Raw genomic sequence first — 15,827 nt, forward strand, 5'->3', positions numbered from 1 at the left:
ATATGAAAATATAAAAAACCCACAGTCAATACCATTTGGCTTGATATTTAATATTAATGTCATTTAATACGTAAAGTCTGAAACAGGCAAACCTGGCCACTATTATTATTTCTATTCAATATATTAGAGATATTAGACATTACAATTAGATAAGAAAAAATGTATATGAATGGAAAATAAGAAACAATTGCCACTAATTGGATATAATATTATTGCTAAAATATATATATATATTATTGCTTATTCATAAAAACCAAGGGAACTTATAGGCAAAGAATCAGAACTATTAAGTTTAGTAAGGTTTCTAAGCTTGAGATCAACGGGCAAAACTCAACAGGGTTTCCTATGTGTGTGTGTGTGTTAGCCACTCAGTCGTGTCAGACTCTGTGACCCCACGGGGCTGTAGCCTGCCAGGCTCCTCTGTCCATGGAATTCCCCAGGCAAGAATACTGGAGTGGGTTGCCATTCCCTCCTCCAGGGTATCTTCCTGACCCATGGATCAAACCCGGATCTCCTGCACTGCAGGTGGATTCTTTACCATCTGAGCCACCAGGGAAGTCCCCTACATAGGTCATATCTAATCAAGAAATTAAAATTTTTAAAAACTATGTCATTCGCATAGTAAAAAAACTATGAATACCTATAAATAAATCTAAAACACAATTCATAAAGATAAAAAATCTATATATCACCTTCACAAAGAAAACTAGATTACTGAAAGATAGTTCTTTCAACAAATGGAGCTGCAACAGCTAGACAGCTCCATGCAAATTTTATTGAAGTTATCATCCATAAAAATTAACTTAAAACGAATCCTAGACCTATGTACGTCTTAAATCCTAAAATTATACAACTTCTAGAAAACAGAGAAGAAAATCTTCATGACCTTGATTAAGTAGAGTTCTTAGATATGACACCAAAAGTACCATCTGTAAAGAAAAACACTGATAAACAGGGAGTTCATCAAAAATGTAAAAGCTTTTATGCTCCCAAAGACACTATTAAGAAAATAGAAAGACATATACCTGAAACTAACATGACAGTATAAATCAATTATACTTCAATTAAAAAAGGAAAAACAAAACAAATGAAAAGACAAACCACAAGCTGAGAAGAAAATATGCAAATGATGTATCTGATAAAAGACCTGCACTCAAAATATATAAAGAACTCCTAAAACTGAGTAAGAAAATTAAAAGACAGGCAAAATATGTGAAGTTCTAATTTAAATACAGAAACACCTGTCACATTTTTAATAGTGACTAATTTCAGCAAAATTCTGAGACAATGAAGACAGAAGACGGGGGGAAAAAAATCTGTATTTTTAAATTACATGCAATCCTGCCTCCCAGCATTAGCTGTATGATGGAATTTTCCTCATATGTACAGTTCTGCTTCTCAACAGTTTTGAATTTTTTTAAAAGTCCCCTATATAAGTTGAAGCTAAAACTCCAATACTTTGGCCACCTGATGTGAAGAGCTGACTCATTGGAAAAGACCCTGATGCTAGGAAAGATTGAGGGCAGGAGGAGAAGGGGATGACAGAGGATGAGACAGTTGGATGGCATCATTGACTCGATGGACATGGGTTTGGGTGGACTCCGGGAGTTGGTGATGGACAGGGAGGCCTGGCATGCTACAGTCCATGGGGTCACAAAGAGTCGGACACGACTGAGCAACTGAACTGAACTAATATAAGTTGGAACTTTGCTTTACATTTATTTTTGATAAAATGCCATGGTTCAGATGGTAAAGAAACTGCCTGCAATGCAAGAGAGCCAGGTGCGATCCCTAGGTCAGGAAGATCCCCTGAAGAAGGAAAGAGCTTACCCACTCCAGTATCCTTGCCTGGAGAATCCCATGGACAGAGGAACCTGGCAGGCTACTACAGTCCATGGGGTTGCAAAGAGTCGGACATGACAGAGCAACTAACATTTTCAATCTTAATGATAACTTACCCTATTATAGAATTGAATTACCTTCACTTGCAAGAACAGAAATGTAAAAAATAACTGAAGTGCATGAAAAAAGGCTGCTTATATCAACGAAAGTATTCTGACAGTCCACGCACTTAGTATGAAACAGAATCCCTCGGATGGAGCTCCTGGCTCAGGCATCAACCAAGGAACGATGATCTCCAGTCTCTGGCTGCCCCCACGCCCTGAAGCACAAGCTGTCACGGAGCTGGAGGGGACCGCTGCCTCTGATGGACAAAGGCTTTCCTCTTGCTTCATTCGCTCTAATGCCAGCACAGTTACTTTCATTTTTTCATATTCACTTTCCATACTCCTAGAAGTCTTGTGAATGGATTTCTCTTACTTTAACCCCGCTGCTTCACTCATTCCTCCCTAAGCCAGCTGGGCTCCCCTGATCCTCAAACAACCTAGTAATAGAACAAACCCGACCGTAAGTTCTTTGACCTCAACTTCCTTCTGCTCTCCGTCAGCCAAACCTGACCAGAGTCACAATCCCAACTCACCACCCCTGGAATTTCCATACCATGCATTTGAGATATATCAGCTTCCACAATGTTGAGTTTCCTGTACCATAGGTAACCGCCATTAGCACGAGTAACAAAGAAAGATTAAAATATGTCTAGAGCCTACAACACCTTAGACAGCAGGCTCCAGGAATATAAAGTTGAATAAAGTGATCCTTGCCCTCTAGAAGCTCGGTCTGTGAGGGGAGACATACACAGACAAAACGAACACACACACACACGGCCACACATACACATAAACACAATAAGGGGTAATTATGACAGGCTCACCTACAGGACCTGTGAGACACACAGGTCACCCAGAGTTCTGAGGAGGTTGGGAAGGTACAGCTTCTCAGACAATACAGTGTCCTAGTTGGGCTCCAAAGGAGGAGGAGGAATAGACTGTCAGGCCTATTTTTGGGGAGGGGAGCACCCACTGGGCATGGCTGGAGCAAACAGTAGGAGGAGTCAGGACAGACAGGACAGGTAAGGGATGTTTGGGGAACCACAGAGATAAGGTGATGGAGAATCAGAGAGACTACGGGTGTCAGTTCTTCTAGGGAACAGTCTCCTGTCTCAAATTATGAAACAGCAACAAGCCTCATGAAACTGGTTAAGTTAGTTAGTTAGTTAGTTAGTTCAGTCGCTCAGTCGAGTCCGACTCTTTAGACTAGGCTAATTAGAAGCAAAAAATGATTTATGAGAAGATGAAATTTCTACTTACTTGTTCAGGTTCCACATGGCAGAACATTGATATTTTCTCTTTCACTGACGTGTCAAGAGGATTTGAGCACCTGCACACAACCTAGACATTTGGAGGGACGGAAGGGGTTACAAAGTTGGGTTTTTCTCCCGATTGAAATTAAAGTAGACACTGCATTGTTAAGCTGGATGAAAATGTCAACTCCTAGCACAATGCACAGAAACTGTAAAAATGTTACCTGTTTTCAAAACTTCCTAAATCCCAAGTTGGAGAAACATGAAAGAGTGGTAGGACAAATTGACAGACAGATTAATGAGCCAACTGGGGTTTTCCTCAACCACTGTTCTCGGGTAGGAGGAACATGAGAATGAATGATTGGCTGGGAGGAGAAGACACAATCTCATACATGCCAGGTACGGAAATCTTTGAAAACCACATCCCAGTTCAAAGCACTAACTCTATTTTGCCACCACTGGCTAACTACACGCAGGCCAAGAAAACAAAGGTTTTAGCTTTCACGAAGGCCAGATCTCAATTAGACAGACAAGATGACACTGAAACCAGATAAGCAGGAATCTTACCAGATCTGGGGAAAGCCCAAGCCCTCTTAGTTCCCGAACACTGTTCTGGGTGGGTTTAGTCTTCTGCTCCCCTGTTGAACTTGGCTATTTTACAGAAGGGAAAAAAAAGTTAGTTTCTCTGTGATAAGGGATTTTCAAGTATGACTTTTCTGCCAACCTCTTTTAATACATGAATAGATAATTTCACCATTTACCTAAACTACCATTTAGTTTACTTTTTTCTTTAAATTGGAGTATACATGATTTTCTGGTGGCTCAGCAGTCAAGAATCCGCCTGCCAATGCAGGAATGTGGATCTGATCTCTGGGTCAGGAAGATCCCCTGGAGAAGGGAATGGCTACCCACTCCAGTATTCTTGCCTGGGAAATCCCACGGACAGAGGAGCCTGGCCAGCTACAGCCCATGGGGTCGCAAAGAGCTGGACATAACTTAGCAACTAAAATAACAACAGTTGATTTATAATGTTGTGTTCGTTTCAAGTGTACAGCAAAGTGACTCAGATATATTTTTATATATACATAACTATATACATATGTATATGTACACACATACATACATGTATACTTTTTCAGATTCTTTCCCATTATAATTACAAGATATATAATGTAGTTCCCTATGCCATATAGTAGGTCCTTCACCCTTGAATGATCCTCCTACTATCCTTTACACTACTACTTCTTGACATTTTGAGGCATCTTCTACTGATTTCCCTTTTGGATCAGGAACCCACTCTTTTCATTTCCCTGCCCCCATTACATGCACCTGCCTTGTGTTTGCAGCCCCCATCTCAGTAGATACTGTACAAACTAAACCATGTGCCATGACTTTTCCAGTGATTTGGCTTCCTTAGTTGGTTTTTTGGTTTTATTTTGTGGATATGCTCAGTTTTCTATATACTAAATTATTCTCCTCTCACAGATATATTTCTTGGGTATATAATTCTAAGTTAGAAGTCATTTTCCCCGAAAATTTTTAAGGAAACAGCTTCACTATCTTTTAGCTTTCAGGACTGCTGTTGAGAACTCTAATGCCACAGTGAGTCTTAATTTTTCTCTTTAGAGATTTTTAGAATTTCTGCCCCATTATTGCAAAATTTCACAACTATGTACCTTGGTGGGGGGTCATTTTTCATTTAATAGGCTGGGCATAAACTAGGCCCTCCAATCTAGAAATTCCTATCTGGAAATTTCCTTGACTTCTTTAGATCAGGAGTCAGAAAAATTTTCCTATAAAAGGCCAGACAATAAATCTTTTAGGCTTTGTAGGCCACACACTCTGTCACAACTGCTCAACTCTGATGTTTTAACACAAATGGGCTTGGCTGTTCTACTTTCAGAAACAGAAGGTGGGTTGATTCAGCCTGTCTGTTGACCCCTGGTTCACATTACACATGCCTCTCCATTTCTCCTATTTTTTAAAAACCCAATTATTTGGATCAGCAGTCCTAGACCAACCTCTAAGTTCCTTGCCTTTTCTCTCCTGTTTTCTCTCCTGATCTTCCTGCTGTACTTTATAGGGTATTTCCTTAGCCTTCTCTCTCCTAAATTTTCATTCTTGCTATTTCATTTCTAATTTCCAAGAATTCTTTTCTGTCCTTTGAATGTTCTCTTCTTAATGTATCTGGCTCCATTTAATGGATGCAGTTTATTTCCTCTTAATTCTGAGGATATTAATGAGATGTTGCTTTTTCTTTTTCTGAAGTTTCCTTTTCCTACCCCTGCAGAGCCTCAATTTCCTCTAAGTTAATTTTCTTCTGTTGTTTTGGTCTCTTGCATGCTAGATGCTTTCTCAAAATGCCTTGTGATCACTGGCTGCCAGCTCACTCTAAAAGGTAACCGAAGTTCTGTGAGTGGGTGGGCTTGTCCACCAGGGTCCTAGCTGTGGGAATCTGACTGGTCTGTTTTCAGACAGAGCCTCTCAAGGCAGTGTGCTTTCTCCTGGGTTAGTCACATACCCTAAGAATCCTACAGTCTCTTATAGACAGTCCCTGCCTGACTATGAAAGTGTGAAAGTGAAGTCGCTCAGTCGTGTCCGACTCTTGCGACCCCATGGACTATACAGTCCATAGAATTCTCCAGGCCAGAATACTGGAGTGGGTAGCCTTTCCCTTCTCCAGGGGGATCTTCCCAACCCAGGGATCAAACCCAGGTCTCCTGCATTGCAGGCGGATTCTTTACCAGCTGAGCCACAAGGGAAGCCTGGCTAGATGATCTGCAAACCCAGCAGCAGAAGGCAGGGTGTCTCCACAACGTAAAATTACACTGTCCCTAGTGTCTACTCACCCAGAAAAAGCCTACAGTCCTCTGCCAAGGCAAGAGAGGACTGATGCCCAGCTGTGCACATTACAACAGGGAACGCCAGAGTCTAAGTGCTTCGGAAATAGCAATTATAACAAGTCCCACCTCACCCCGAGGCGGCCAGGGCTGCTCATTCCTGAGTCTTCAGGGTTCTGCAGGGCGAGCAGGCTTGCTCTCTAGTTTCCCGGCTGCCAGCTTAGGATCCAGCTCTCCTAGGTCTGCCCAGCTTGTTTCTACAAGACCATCTGCTTTCTGCCTTCCTAATTTTGTTACTACTGACTCCACTCAGAGGATTCATCTTTGTGAATTTTTGTCTTAAAAAGAAATTCCCTTTACTCCAGTTGCCGTATAGTTTCACCATGTACTAGAGACAAATGGACATGTGCAACCTACTGCCTTCAACTGCAAATTTCCCTGATCAAGTTTTCAAATGTTTTCCATTTGATCTTTGCAAAAATATGATTATAATAATTTAAAGTTCACAAAGAAGTGTGTATTCCCTGTTTCCTGCACCTCAAATATTTGAAACAGATAAGGAGTGAAAACTATCCTTTTCTCCCTCTTCTCCATCCCCCAAAGTGAAGCTCTAATTGCCTTACCTGCGGCACTAGGCTGACGTGAATGTTACAGAAGTTCTCTCGTTTGACCTTGAACTGGAATTGACGGAAGGCCTCAATAAAGGGCATGCTTTCTATATCTCCTACTGTCCCACCGAGCTAGAATAACAAAGTTAATTTAGAGGTGAAGAACTAATCTTCTTGTGGTTTAGTTTCCTAACAATTGCACTGTCATCTCAATTATCGCTAACAATGTAATACAGATGCCCTGGATCCAACAAACGTCAGTTAACAAGAAGCAGACACTTCTCTGTACTAAGAGATCCCTTTCTGATAGCCTCACCATTCCCCAAGGTTATTACGGATCTTTCCACATCATGGCAAGGAAAAGGTCAGGTAAAAGAAGCCCTAGGGAATTTTATTTGTCTGAACAGTCACAAAGCAAAGAACCTGAGATCTTACTACTTAGCCATAAATAACTTCTGTGTTATAATAAAAACCATTTATAAACAAACTGCTGGAGTCTCTTGTTTTCACAGGAACACTGAAGTCTAACAGCTGCGATCAGCAAAGCAGGAGCACAGAAGCTGGAACCACAGGAGGCTCGGGGAGAAACATTCCCACCACCGCAGACAGAAGGTTGGACCACCCGACTCTCTCGAGACACAAAGGAAAGGGCGTCATACTGCTCTCATTGTACAAGCCATACTCAGCACGTGTATAAATGTATAAATGCTGGAAAAGGAGAAGGCGTGAGCCAAGTATCGCTTTTGATGGTGGGGCCACTCCTCACGATAGTGACAGCGCCCTCACCTGCCATGCTTCCCCTGGGAGGGTCAAGGGCTTCACTGGCAGCTGGCTTATCGGTAGCTGGTGGCTGACTAAAGAGGAGAAAAGGCATACCCAGTCACATGCATGGGTACCACGGAGACTCAACAAACCTCGATAACACACACTTGAGGTTCCAGACCATCTTCGTCCACAGGTATTAAGGCCTGTCTCATTACCCACTCCTGGATGGCATCTGTGATGTGCGGGACCACTGAGGGAGAGAAAAGACCCCCGTGACTTGCACGTCCCACTGGCATTAACTGAGGCAAACATACTCTTTGTGACAACAAACCGCAGAGCAGCAGGGGGGTATAACAGTATCTTTGAGACCCCTCTTGAACGCCCTTAACAAATCACACTCCCCCGGCCTCCCTTCCAGATTTCCCAGTTGTGACTGGAAGCCCTGCAGGATGAGCAGGACCTCGAGGGCAACCTGAGGCACCTGGGAGCAGTGGCCCCAATGCAGAACCTACCCTGGTTCCCCAGCCACTGCGAGGCTACTACCCCTCCTGCTTATGGCTGGGGAAGCACATCACACACACCCTTTTCCAAGGACAAGAAAGCCCCAGGACCTGGTTCCATTTCGTTTCCGGTTTACCGAAGGGTAGACAACCTGCTGCAGAGACAGGACAGCGCAACAGGGTGGCTGGGACCCAGCACCTCTGGATTCAAATCTCAGGTCCTCCACTCATTAGGTGTGGATCTTTGGGCAACATTACCTAACTATTCCTAAGTCCAATCTCCCTATCTGTGAACTGGAGGTAAGAGTTTCTCCTTCCTAAGGTCGTGGATATGTCGCCAGAGCACCCTGGGGAGCTGATAAGTAGACAGTGTTCACCCTCACCAGCCACAGCTCGGCACTTTTCAAATCACAGTCCTGGGGCTCAGGAGGCCAGTTCCAACAGAGCAGAGATTACTGTTTAACCCACTATGTATATAACCCGCAGCGCCTCCAGCACAGGATATGATGTAGTCCACTCACAGCAGCCAAAGTGATCTTTTAAAAATACAACTCAGAGTTCATCTCTCCCAGGCTTAAACTCTTGAACGGCCTTCCAGACTCTGCATAAAAGGTGACCTCCATGCCACGGCCCTTCGGGAGGCCCCGTGGAACTTGGGTGCAACCCACCTCTCCCCTGTACCTTGGTCTCGTGCAGAAAGCCTCCCTCCAGGTACCTGAGCGGGCCCGCTGCCACCCGGGGTCTCTGTCTGTGCTGAGCCCCCTCCTTCCCTTCCCAGGGCTAGCCTCTCAGCTTACAAGCCCCCTCCTTGGAGGCTTTTCCTGATCAGCAGTCCTGACCCCTTTCCCCACCACTCTCTCCTCACTCTATTTAGTTCCCTCTTAGCTCCTACCAGACATTTCACTTCATCTGTTTATTTTTTCCTCTCCCACGTAACCCTGTGTAACCTCCATGAGGACAATGGCCTCCCTGGTCTTGTTCACCATTTACTCCCAGCACCAGGGAGTGACTGACCGTATTGAACAATGAAGAAATCACTGATGAGTGAATAAATGAATGAAGACATCAGGGGCCTAGAACAGCAAACTGTATGATAAAGATCACTGCAGCTCCTAATCAATCCTGTCCTGTGTGTTGGGAACTCAAGAGACATACTCCACTGACTCAGCTCCTTTGATTCTGCCAACAACCTAGATAGGTAGGCACTGTTATTAACCTCATTTCACAGAAAAGGAAGTTAGACTTCAAAGAGCGGAAGTGATCTGCCAGGGCTCACAAAGCTGGTAAGTGGGAGAGCTAAGACCTACACATGACCCCCCAGCCCAGAATCCGGCCAGGGTGGCCCCAGGGCAGAGCCAGCTGTCAGTGTGACCCTCCGTTCGCAGTCCAGCAAAGTCCAAAGTCAACAGCAGATTTACTCTCATGACTCAGATGAGAGTCACTCTTCAACAACCCCCCAAATTTGGATTTATGCCATTATAGCAGACCAGTGGTTTTCCAACCCCACCTTTTAAAAAGTAGCACAAGTCTCAAATGGTTGGTGTGCAAAATCCACACACAGCAAAGGCTGCGCTGGTGAACGCTCAGGCGGACCCAGAGACCCACTTCTCAGACTCCCTCCAGCCCATGACCAGCCCAAAGACCAATGGACATGATGGGAGTCCTTTTCCTTCTCACTGTCTATACACAGAACATTCCAGATGGACAACACACACTGTCTGGCTTATTGCCCTCATCTAGTTGCCTTCATCACTTCACACTCATCACTGTGCAAAAACAACAGCTCTCTCACTCAAATCACGCAGCTGGACTGTCGGCCTCAATGCCATTCATAGAGAGGCGGGAGCCCACTCAAAAAATAACTTGAATTTTCAACTGAAAATATATTTCAATCATAATACTTGATGCTTTCATGCTGAAATTGCATAAAAGGTACATTTTTATACACAAAAGACATTAAACTGGTTAAGATTTTTAAACATTGAAGGCAAATCCAGTATTACCTTGGACGGTTTTCCCCAAATAATCTCCTTTGCGTTCCTTGTTAATGACGTACTGATAGATCTTGCCAGTGGTCAGATTATTGTCCTTGGTGAGGCGGATATCAAGGAAACGTTCATAGTTACCCAGGTCAAGGTCTACTTCCCCACCATCATCTAGCACAAAAACCTCACCTGCAGTGAACAGTGAAAACAGTTAGGACACATGAAAGATAGATACACCATGGCACAACTTGAGTCCCCAGATATAAACACCTGAACAGAACAATGTTTGCATTAACTTGACAGAAGCAGGGAAATTTATTTTAGAAAAGTAAATATAACATGAAAGAAAAATCACCCACCATTCTGCAAAAGATTAACTCAATACTTCCAGTCTACCTCCAAACCCATTCTGAATCAGGAGAGTCTGCTGTGAAACAGCATGGAATGAACAGAAGGAAACTACAGCCACGCAAGACACAGGGGACTTTATATGCTATGGCATCCACTGCCCAAAGAAAAAGAACTTTCGACAAAGTCGCCTACTTGAGCAGAGAAAGGTTTAAATGTGATAAAAGTAGGATTTGATCCAAAAAGTTAAACATAGTCTAGTCATGCTGATTATAAAAACTGACTTCTGGGCCATGTTTTGGTCCAAAACAAAAGTGCAAAATTGCTCAAGTTTCCCCCTATTCTTTTGTTTAAGACTCATGCCTTTAAATGCCATTACAATTTGTGCCCTAAATGGGGCCTTCCAACCATCACAGTGGAGACAAGCTCAAATATAGGAAAAGTAAAAATTGGCCTTGCTTTTCCCTCATCCTCTGCTCTCAAGAATTCTGAAATATTGCTTCAATTTTTCCATCTTTTCCTGACACAAAGATTTTGCTCTGATGACACTCATAGATTTTTACCTCTTATTACAAAGTAGTTGTATGAAAACAATTTAAAAACTGAAGTTTTTTTTTTTTAACATGTCTTAACAGTACATCTACCCCCAATTTCAAGTAATTACTCTCTTACATAATTCAGACAGTTCTCACACAGTTGGGAGGTAACCAGCAATAGCAAAGAAGTAAAGTGCTATATTCCTATCTTAATGGTTTTGACTTTTCACTCACTTTAAAAGATGCTTGCTTTAAAAAAATAAATTAATTAAATTAAATTAAATAAAAGATGCTTGCTTTTATTATCCAAACTCTGTAAGCAAAACAGAATGTCAAGCATAGAGATCACCCAAATTCAACATCTATCTGTGGCCCGGATCCCTACAAAGCAGTCCTTCGACCTCTGAACATCTCAACCAAAGGGAACACACAAATTCTTGAAGTTGTCACCCCACTCTTGGAGAGCATTTGCTATTAGGAAGATTGTATATTGGGCCAAAATCCATGTCCTTAAAACTTCTATCCAGCCATCCTATTGCTAAAGATTGAAGCCACAGAGAATAAACACAATCCCTCTTCCCAAATATTTGAAAAGTTACCATGTCGCCAGATATCATTTTCCAAGAGAAAAGACAAATTTTCATTCAGCCACCTAAAATATCATTTCTATCAAAGAAACCACAAAACTCTAATAACTCCATTGCCCCTTAAGATTTCTGCTTTCTCTATGTCAGGGTAAGAAAACCATCACTCTGCTCTGCCAAGGACTCTTCTCAGGAGGCAGGAAATGGAGGTCATGCGGAGCAAAACATACACAATTTCCAAGAACTGACATTTTCTTTCACATATAACATAATTATTATTTTTAAAAAAGAAATGCATTTTGCTTACCATGCTCATAAGGAGAGAATGTGCCTGCATCAATGTTAATATACGGGTCAATTTTAATGGAGGTCACATGTAAACCGCATGACTTAAGTATCGTGCCCACGCTGCTGGCGATGATTCCTTTTCCAATTCCTGATATGACACCGCCAGTAACGAGAATGTACTTCATTTTACTTGTTGACCTGAGAGAAAGAAAAAAACATACCTCAGCAAATCAAACTGACGTGGGTTGAAATTCCAGCTCTGCCACTTACTAGCTAAGAAGCCTCTAGGAGTCTCAGTTTCCCTATCTGTCGTGTGACTTTGGAATATCGTTATGTGGGATTCCAACAAATGTTTCTTGGATCACTGGATGGCTTTAGTCAAATATGACTTGGAAAACAATTGCTAATTAAATAATGCCGCTTTTGTTTAAAGTTTTGACAGCTAACAACCTTGTTGTTTAGTCGCTAAGTCATGTCCAACTCCTTGCGACCCCATGGACTGTAACCTACCAGGCTCCTCTGTCCATGGAATTTCCCAGGCAAGGATATTGGAGTGGGTTGCCATTTCCTTCTCCAGGGGATCTTCCTGACCCCAGAGACAGAACCCTTGTCTCCTGCTTGGCAGGCAGATTCTTTACCAAGCTACCTGGGAAGCCCAACAACCTTGAGAGCCTATTAAAAAACAAAAAAACAAACAAACCCCAGCTCTGTTGACAGAACACAATGCTCCCAATGCTGGCTGACACTGCCACCAGACACTGGGGTGTGCTTCAGGCAGGTGCACGAGGCAGGTGCTTCATTATTTCCCCTTCATGGGGAAAATATTTCAGTATTGGATGAGCACACTGATCCCCCATGAGAAAGGTAATGAGTGTCTTTGGCTAAACTAGACTGTATCGCCAAGTAAACACAGTTCATTTAGGTTATAGAAGACAGAAGAAAAGAACTTCAACATTTAAAAGGAGTTGCAGTTAAAACTAAAGGTCTTTGAATTAAAGGTAACTCTCTTCTGAAATTTAACAAGTTCTTCCTTACCAGCAATCTCTTCCAGTTATATCATAAGGAGAGACTGTACATACTGGAGGAAAAGGACATCAGATAATAAACCAGTCTGAAGCACATACTGGGCAGAAGACTCAGAGAGGAAAGAGAAGATTAAATCTTAAGAGCAGGGGTGGCAGGGAACAGAAGAATTAGATTTGGTGAGAGAAAAGGGGGTGGATAGATGCAAGAATTGCAGAGGTGAAAGGTGAGCAGATAAACAGCGACAGGCTCACCAGGGAGAATTTACCACTGGCCCCAGCTTCAGAGGCTCAGAAATATCACTGGGTCAGTAAACCCGAATGTGATAAAAACGAGAAACACAATCACAAGTACAAGAGAATGTTTTGGCACAGTCCAGGATATTTTCCTCCTCTGGGAACACTTCCATGTGAAGCCAAATTATAATAAAAATAAGCTAAGAAAGGAACAAGGAAACTGGGGAGTTCTGCTTGAAACATTCCCCTGCCCTGCTGTGTTCCTCCCCAAGGCAGGAATGAGCATACTTGGCAAAGAGATGAGAATGCTCAGAATGTCCTCCCTACTTGGACAGCAAGAAAGATACCCAACCATGTCCTGCTTTCTATTCTGTTGCAGCATTCCCAGAACCACGCTCCTTGATTTTGTCAAAATGCACACGGGACTCCCAAAAAGGGCTTTATGGACAGATAAATCAGAGAAATGCTGGTTAAGCAGTCAACTGGTTTCTTTAATGCAAGACCCATGGGAGCCTTTAATAAGTCAATGTGCACTGTGATTTCCCAAAGGGATATACAGTCTGCAGTTTCTCCAAACTTGTTTGACCTCAAGTCCCTAGTATTTGAGAGACACCCTGCTCACTTCACACGTGAACAGTGCCTTACTGACATGTGAGTATCTAGACCTGGCTATATTTTAGAGCTGTCCTAGCCAGGCTATAGTCTAGCCTCACTGATTAAATTTTGGATGTTCCTAGAAATTCCTCAACCATTCTGAGTCGGTACAGAGTGGATTGCTTCTAGAGAAGACTCATCTCATCCATTTGCATTAACTGGCCTTGATTTTACTCACAGAGGATAACACCTCTCTTTAGGGGAGATTCCTGTAGCCCCCCCCAGTGCCTGGCAATAAACATTCCAATGTACTCAGGGACCAGGCAGGAGATGCTGATGGGAGATACTGTCGGTATGGTCACTCCCATGGATGGCCTACCCAATAGCTAAGTGCTACTATGCTAGACACTCTAGGGACCACAAAAATTACTCAGATTTGGGCCCACAGCTCAAGTTGCAGTCCAGTTAGAGACAGAACCATTTACAAATAAATGAGTAATCTAGTGATGGCGAGTAGCAGAGGGATGATATGTGACAGGTATAAATGGGGAAGAAGACAGAGCAGAAAGCTTTTAGTGGCAAGACGAGGGTAAGTACCATGGACATCAGAAAAAGGTGGAAGCAGCAAAGAGAGGATCCAGACACGTCCTGTTATGTGGACCTGACAATGGCTTTGAAGGACAGGGAACAGAGTGAACAGGAAGGTGACAGCTATCTACAGAACACAGACGCAGGGCCAAATAAAGAGACTGAGAGTGAGCGGGGTCTGGGGATGGTGGGAAACAAACTGCAAATTTAGGCAAGGGCCTAAGCCATGTGGCAACTTCGAGTGCTCAATCTGAGCTTCAGTAGGAAGGTGAGGAGACACGGGAAGGTTTTCAAGCACAGAAGTAACATAAATCAAGATGCATCAGAAGGATTCAACAAAGATGAAACAGCAACAAAGATGTTGTTGGTAAATGTTGAGATCCAGCTGCAGCTCCACCGGTCATGTACTGGGACCTGTCAAGTCACGGAAGCCGCCTGAAGCCCGAGTCCTTACATGTGTTAAACCGGGCTGAGAATCTCCGCATCGCCCGTGTCACAGGACTGCTGAGGATTCAAAATTATAATGAGTGTGGACTAAGTGCGCCACGCACACATATTGAACTTCTTTAAAATGCAGCATCTTCATTCTGGGCGGCCGGGAGGTAAGGAGGTGAGGAGGCCAGCTGTGGGGCCGAAGCTTCCAACAAGGGAGGCCGCTTGGCTCTGTGAGCTCCGAGGCCCCTTCCGCCTGCGGGAGTCCGGGCGCGCCCGAGGGGGCCGCAGCCAGGCCGCCGAGCCCATCCCCCACCGCGGCGGGCCTGTCAGGGGACTTGACCTCCCTGCAACGAGGCTAAGGCCGTGCCTTGATGCTAGAGGGGCGAGAGCCCGGGCAGTTCGAATGGAACGGAGGCCGCCGGGCTGCTCGGGCAGAAGGGGGCTCCCGCGCCTCTACGGCCCCCTCCGCCCCGCAAGCCACCCCGGCACCCTGATCAGGCGAGCCAGGCCGCACGGACAAGGGCGCTGCCGGGCCCCGCAGCCCGGATCCCCGCGGCCTTTCCCGCCGCCCCACGCCCCCTACGGCCGCTCTACCCGGCTGCGCCCGGCCACGCGGCCCGGCGCGCGGGAGCCGGCTCCTCGCCGGCCTGGCCACCCGCCCCACTCCCGTTAGGCACGCAGCCCATTGGGCAAGCCGGCGGGCCACCTCGCCCCTGATTGGTGGGAACGATGTCTGTCACCGGCGGTGGGGCAGTCCCGCACCGGGCTCGGCTCCCGCCGCCGATTGCTGCACTGGAGAACAGCTCCCGCGGGATCCCCGGAGTCAGCCTACCTGAGGCCGGCTTTAAATCCTGCCGTCGGCTAAGGAGCTAAAGGAGCGACGCTCACACTGAGCCCCGGCAGCCAGTGCACCAGCCCGGCCGCATGCGCCGGGCAGTCTTTCACGGAGGCGGGCTCTAGGCTGTGCGCACGCAGAGGCAGGGGGCGGGGCGGGGGTGCGGGCCCTCCCCCAGGCGGGACCTGGATGCGCGGGGCTGGATGCACTCAGGGCCCCGAGTGCGCAGGCGCGGGATGGCACGCTTTCCCACCAGTGCGGCGGATCAAGGATCGTCTTCCCAACGCTGCTGACGCCTGGCAGACGCGAGCTGTTGGGAGACCGAGCAGGCATGGCGTTTCTGCCTTGCAGCCTTTGTCACAGCCAGTAGTGCGGGCTTCCCCTCTGGAGGGGGAGAAGACCCTCTTTTGATTCACACTTGGCACATCCCATCGCCTGGCTCCAGCCCCCCACTCTCCAACAG

General features: G+C 45.1%; 1 protein-coding gene across 1 annotated transcript in view; it reads right to left on the reverse strand.

The window, feature by feature from the left end:
- CTPS1 (CTP synthase 1) overlaps nt 1-15,502 on the reverse strand; it is a 30,894-nt gene extending 15,392 nt beyond the window's left edge. Inside the window, exons 1-7 of the mRNA XM_020914746.2 lie at nt 15,362-15,502; nt 11,673-11,851; nt 9,916-10,086; nt 7,562-7,662; nt 6,663-6,779; nt 3,767-3,850; nt 3,207-3,287 (exon numbers count right to left, since the gene is read on the reverse strand). Coding sequence (XP_020770405.2) covers nt 3,207-3,287; nt 3,767-3,850; nt 6,663-6,779; nt 7,562-7,662; nt 9,916-10,086; nt 11,673-11,838 — 720 coding nt within the window. The 5' untranslated portion in view covers nt 11,839-11,851; nt 15,362-15,502. The remainder of the gene's footprint in view (nt 1-3,206; nt 3,288-3,766; nt 3,851-6,662; nt 6,780-7,561; nt 7,663-9,915; nt 10,087-11,672; nt 11,852-15,361) is intronic.
- Between the last annotated feature and the right edge of the window lie 325 nt (nt 15,503-15,827).

The sequence above is a fragment of the Odocoileus virginianus genome, chromosome 5 (assembly GCF_023699985.2).
Source record: "Odocoileus virginianus isolate 20LAN1187 ecotype Illinois chromosome 5, Ovbor_1.2, whole genome shotgun sequence".
Lineage (NCBI taxonomy): Eukaryota > Metazoa > Chordata > Mammalia > Artiodactyla > Cervidae > Odocoileus > Odocoileus virginianus.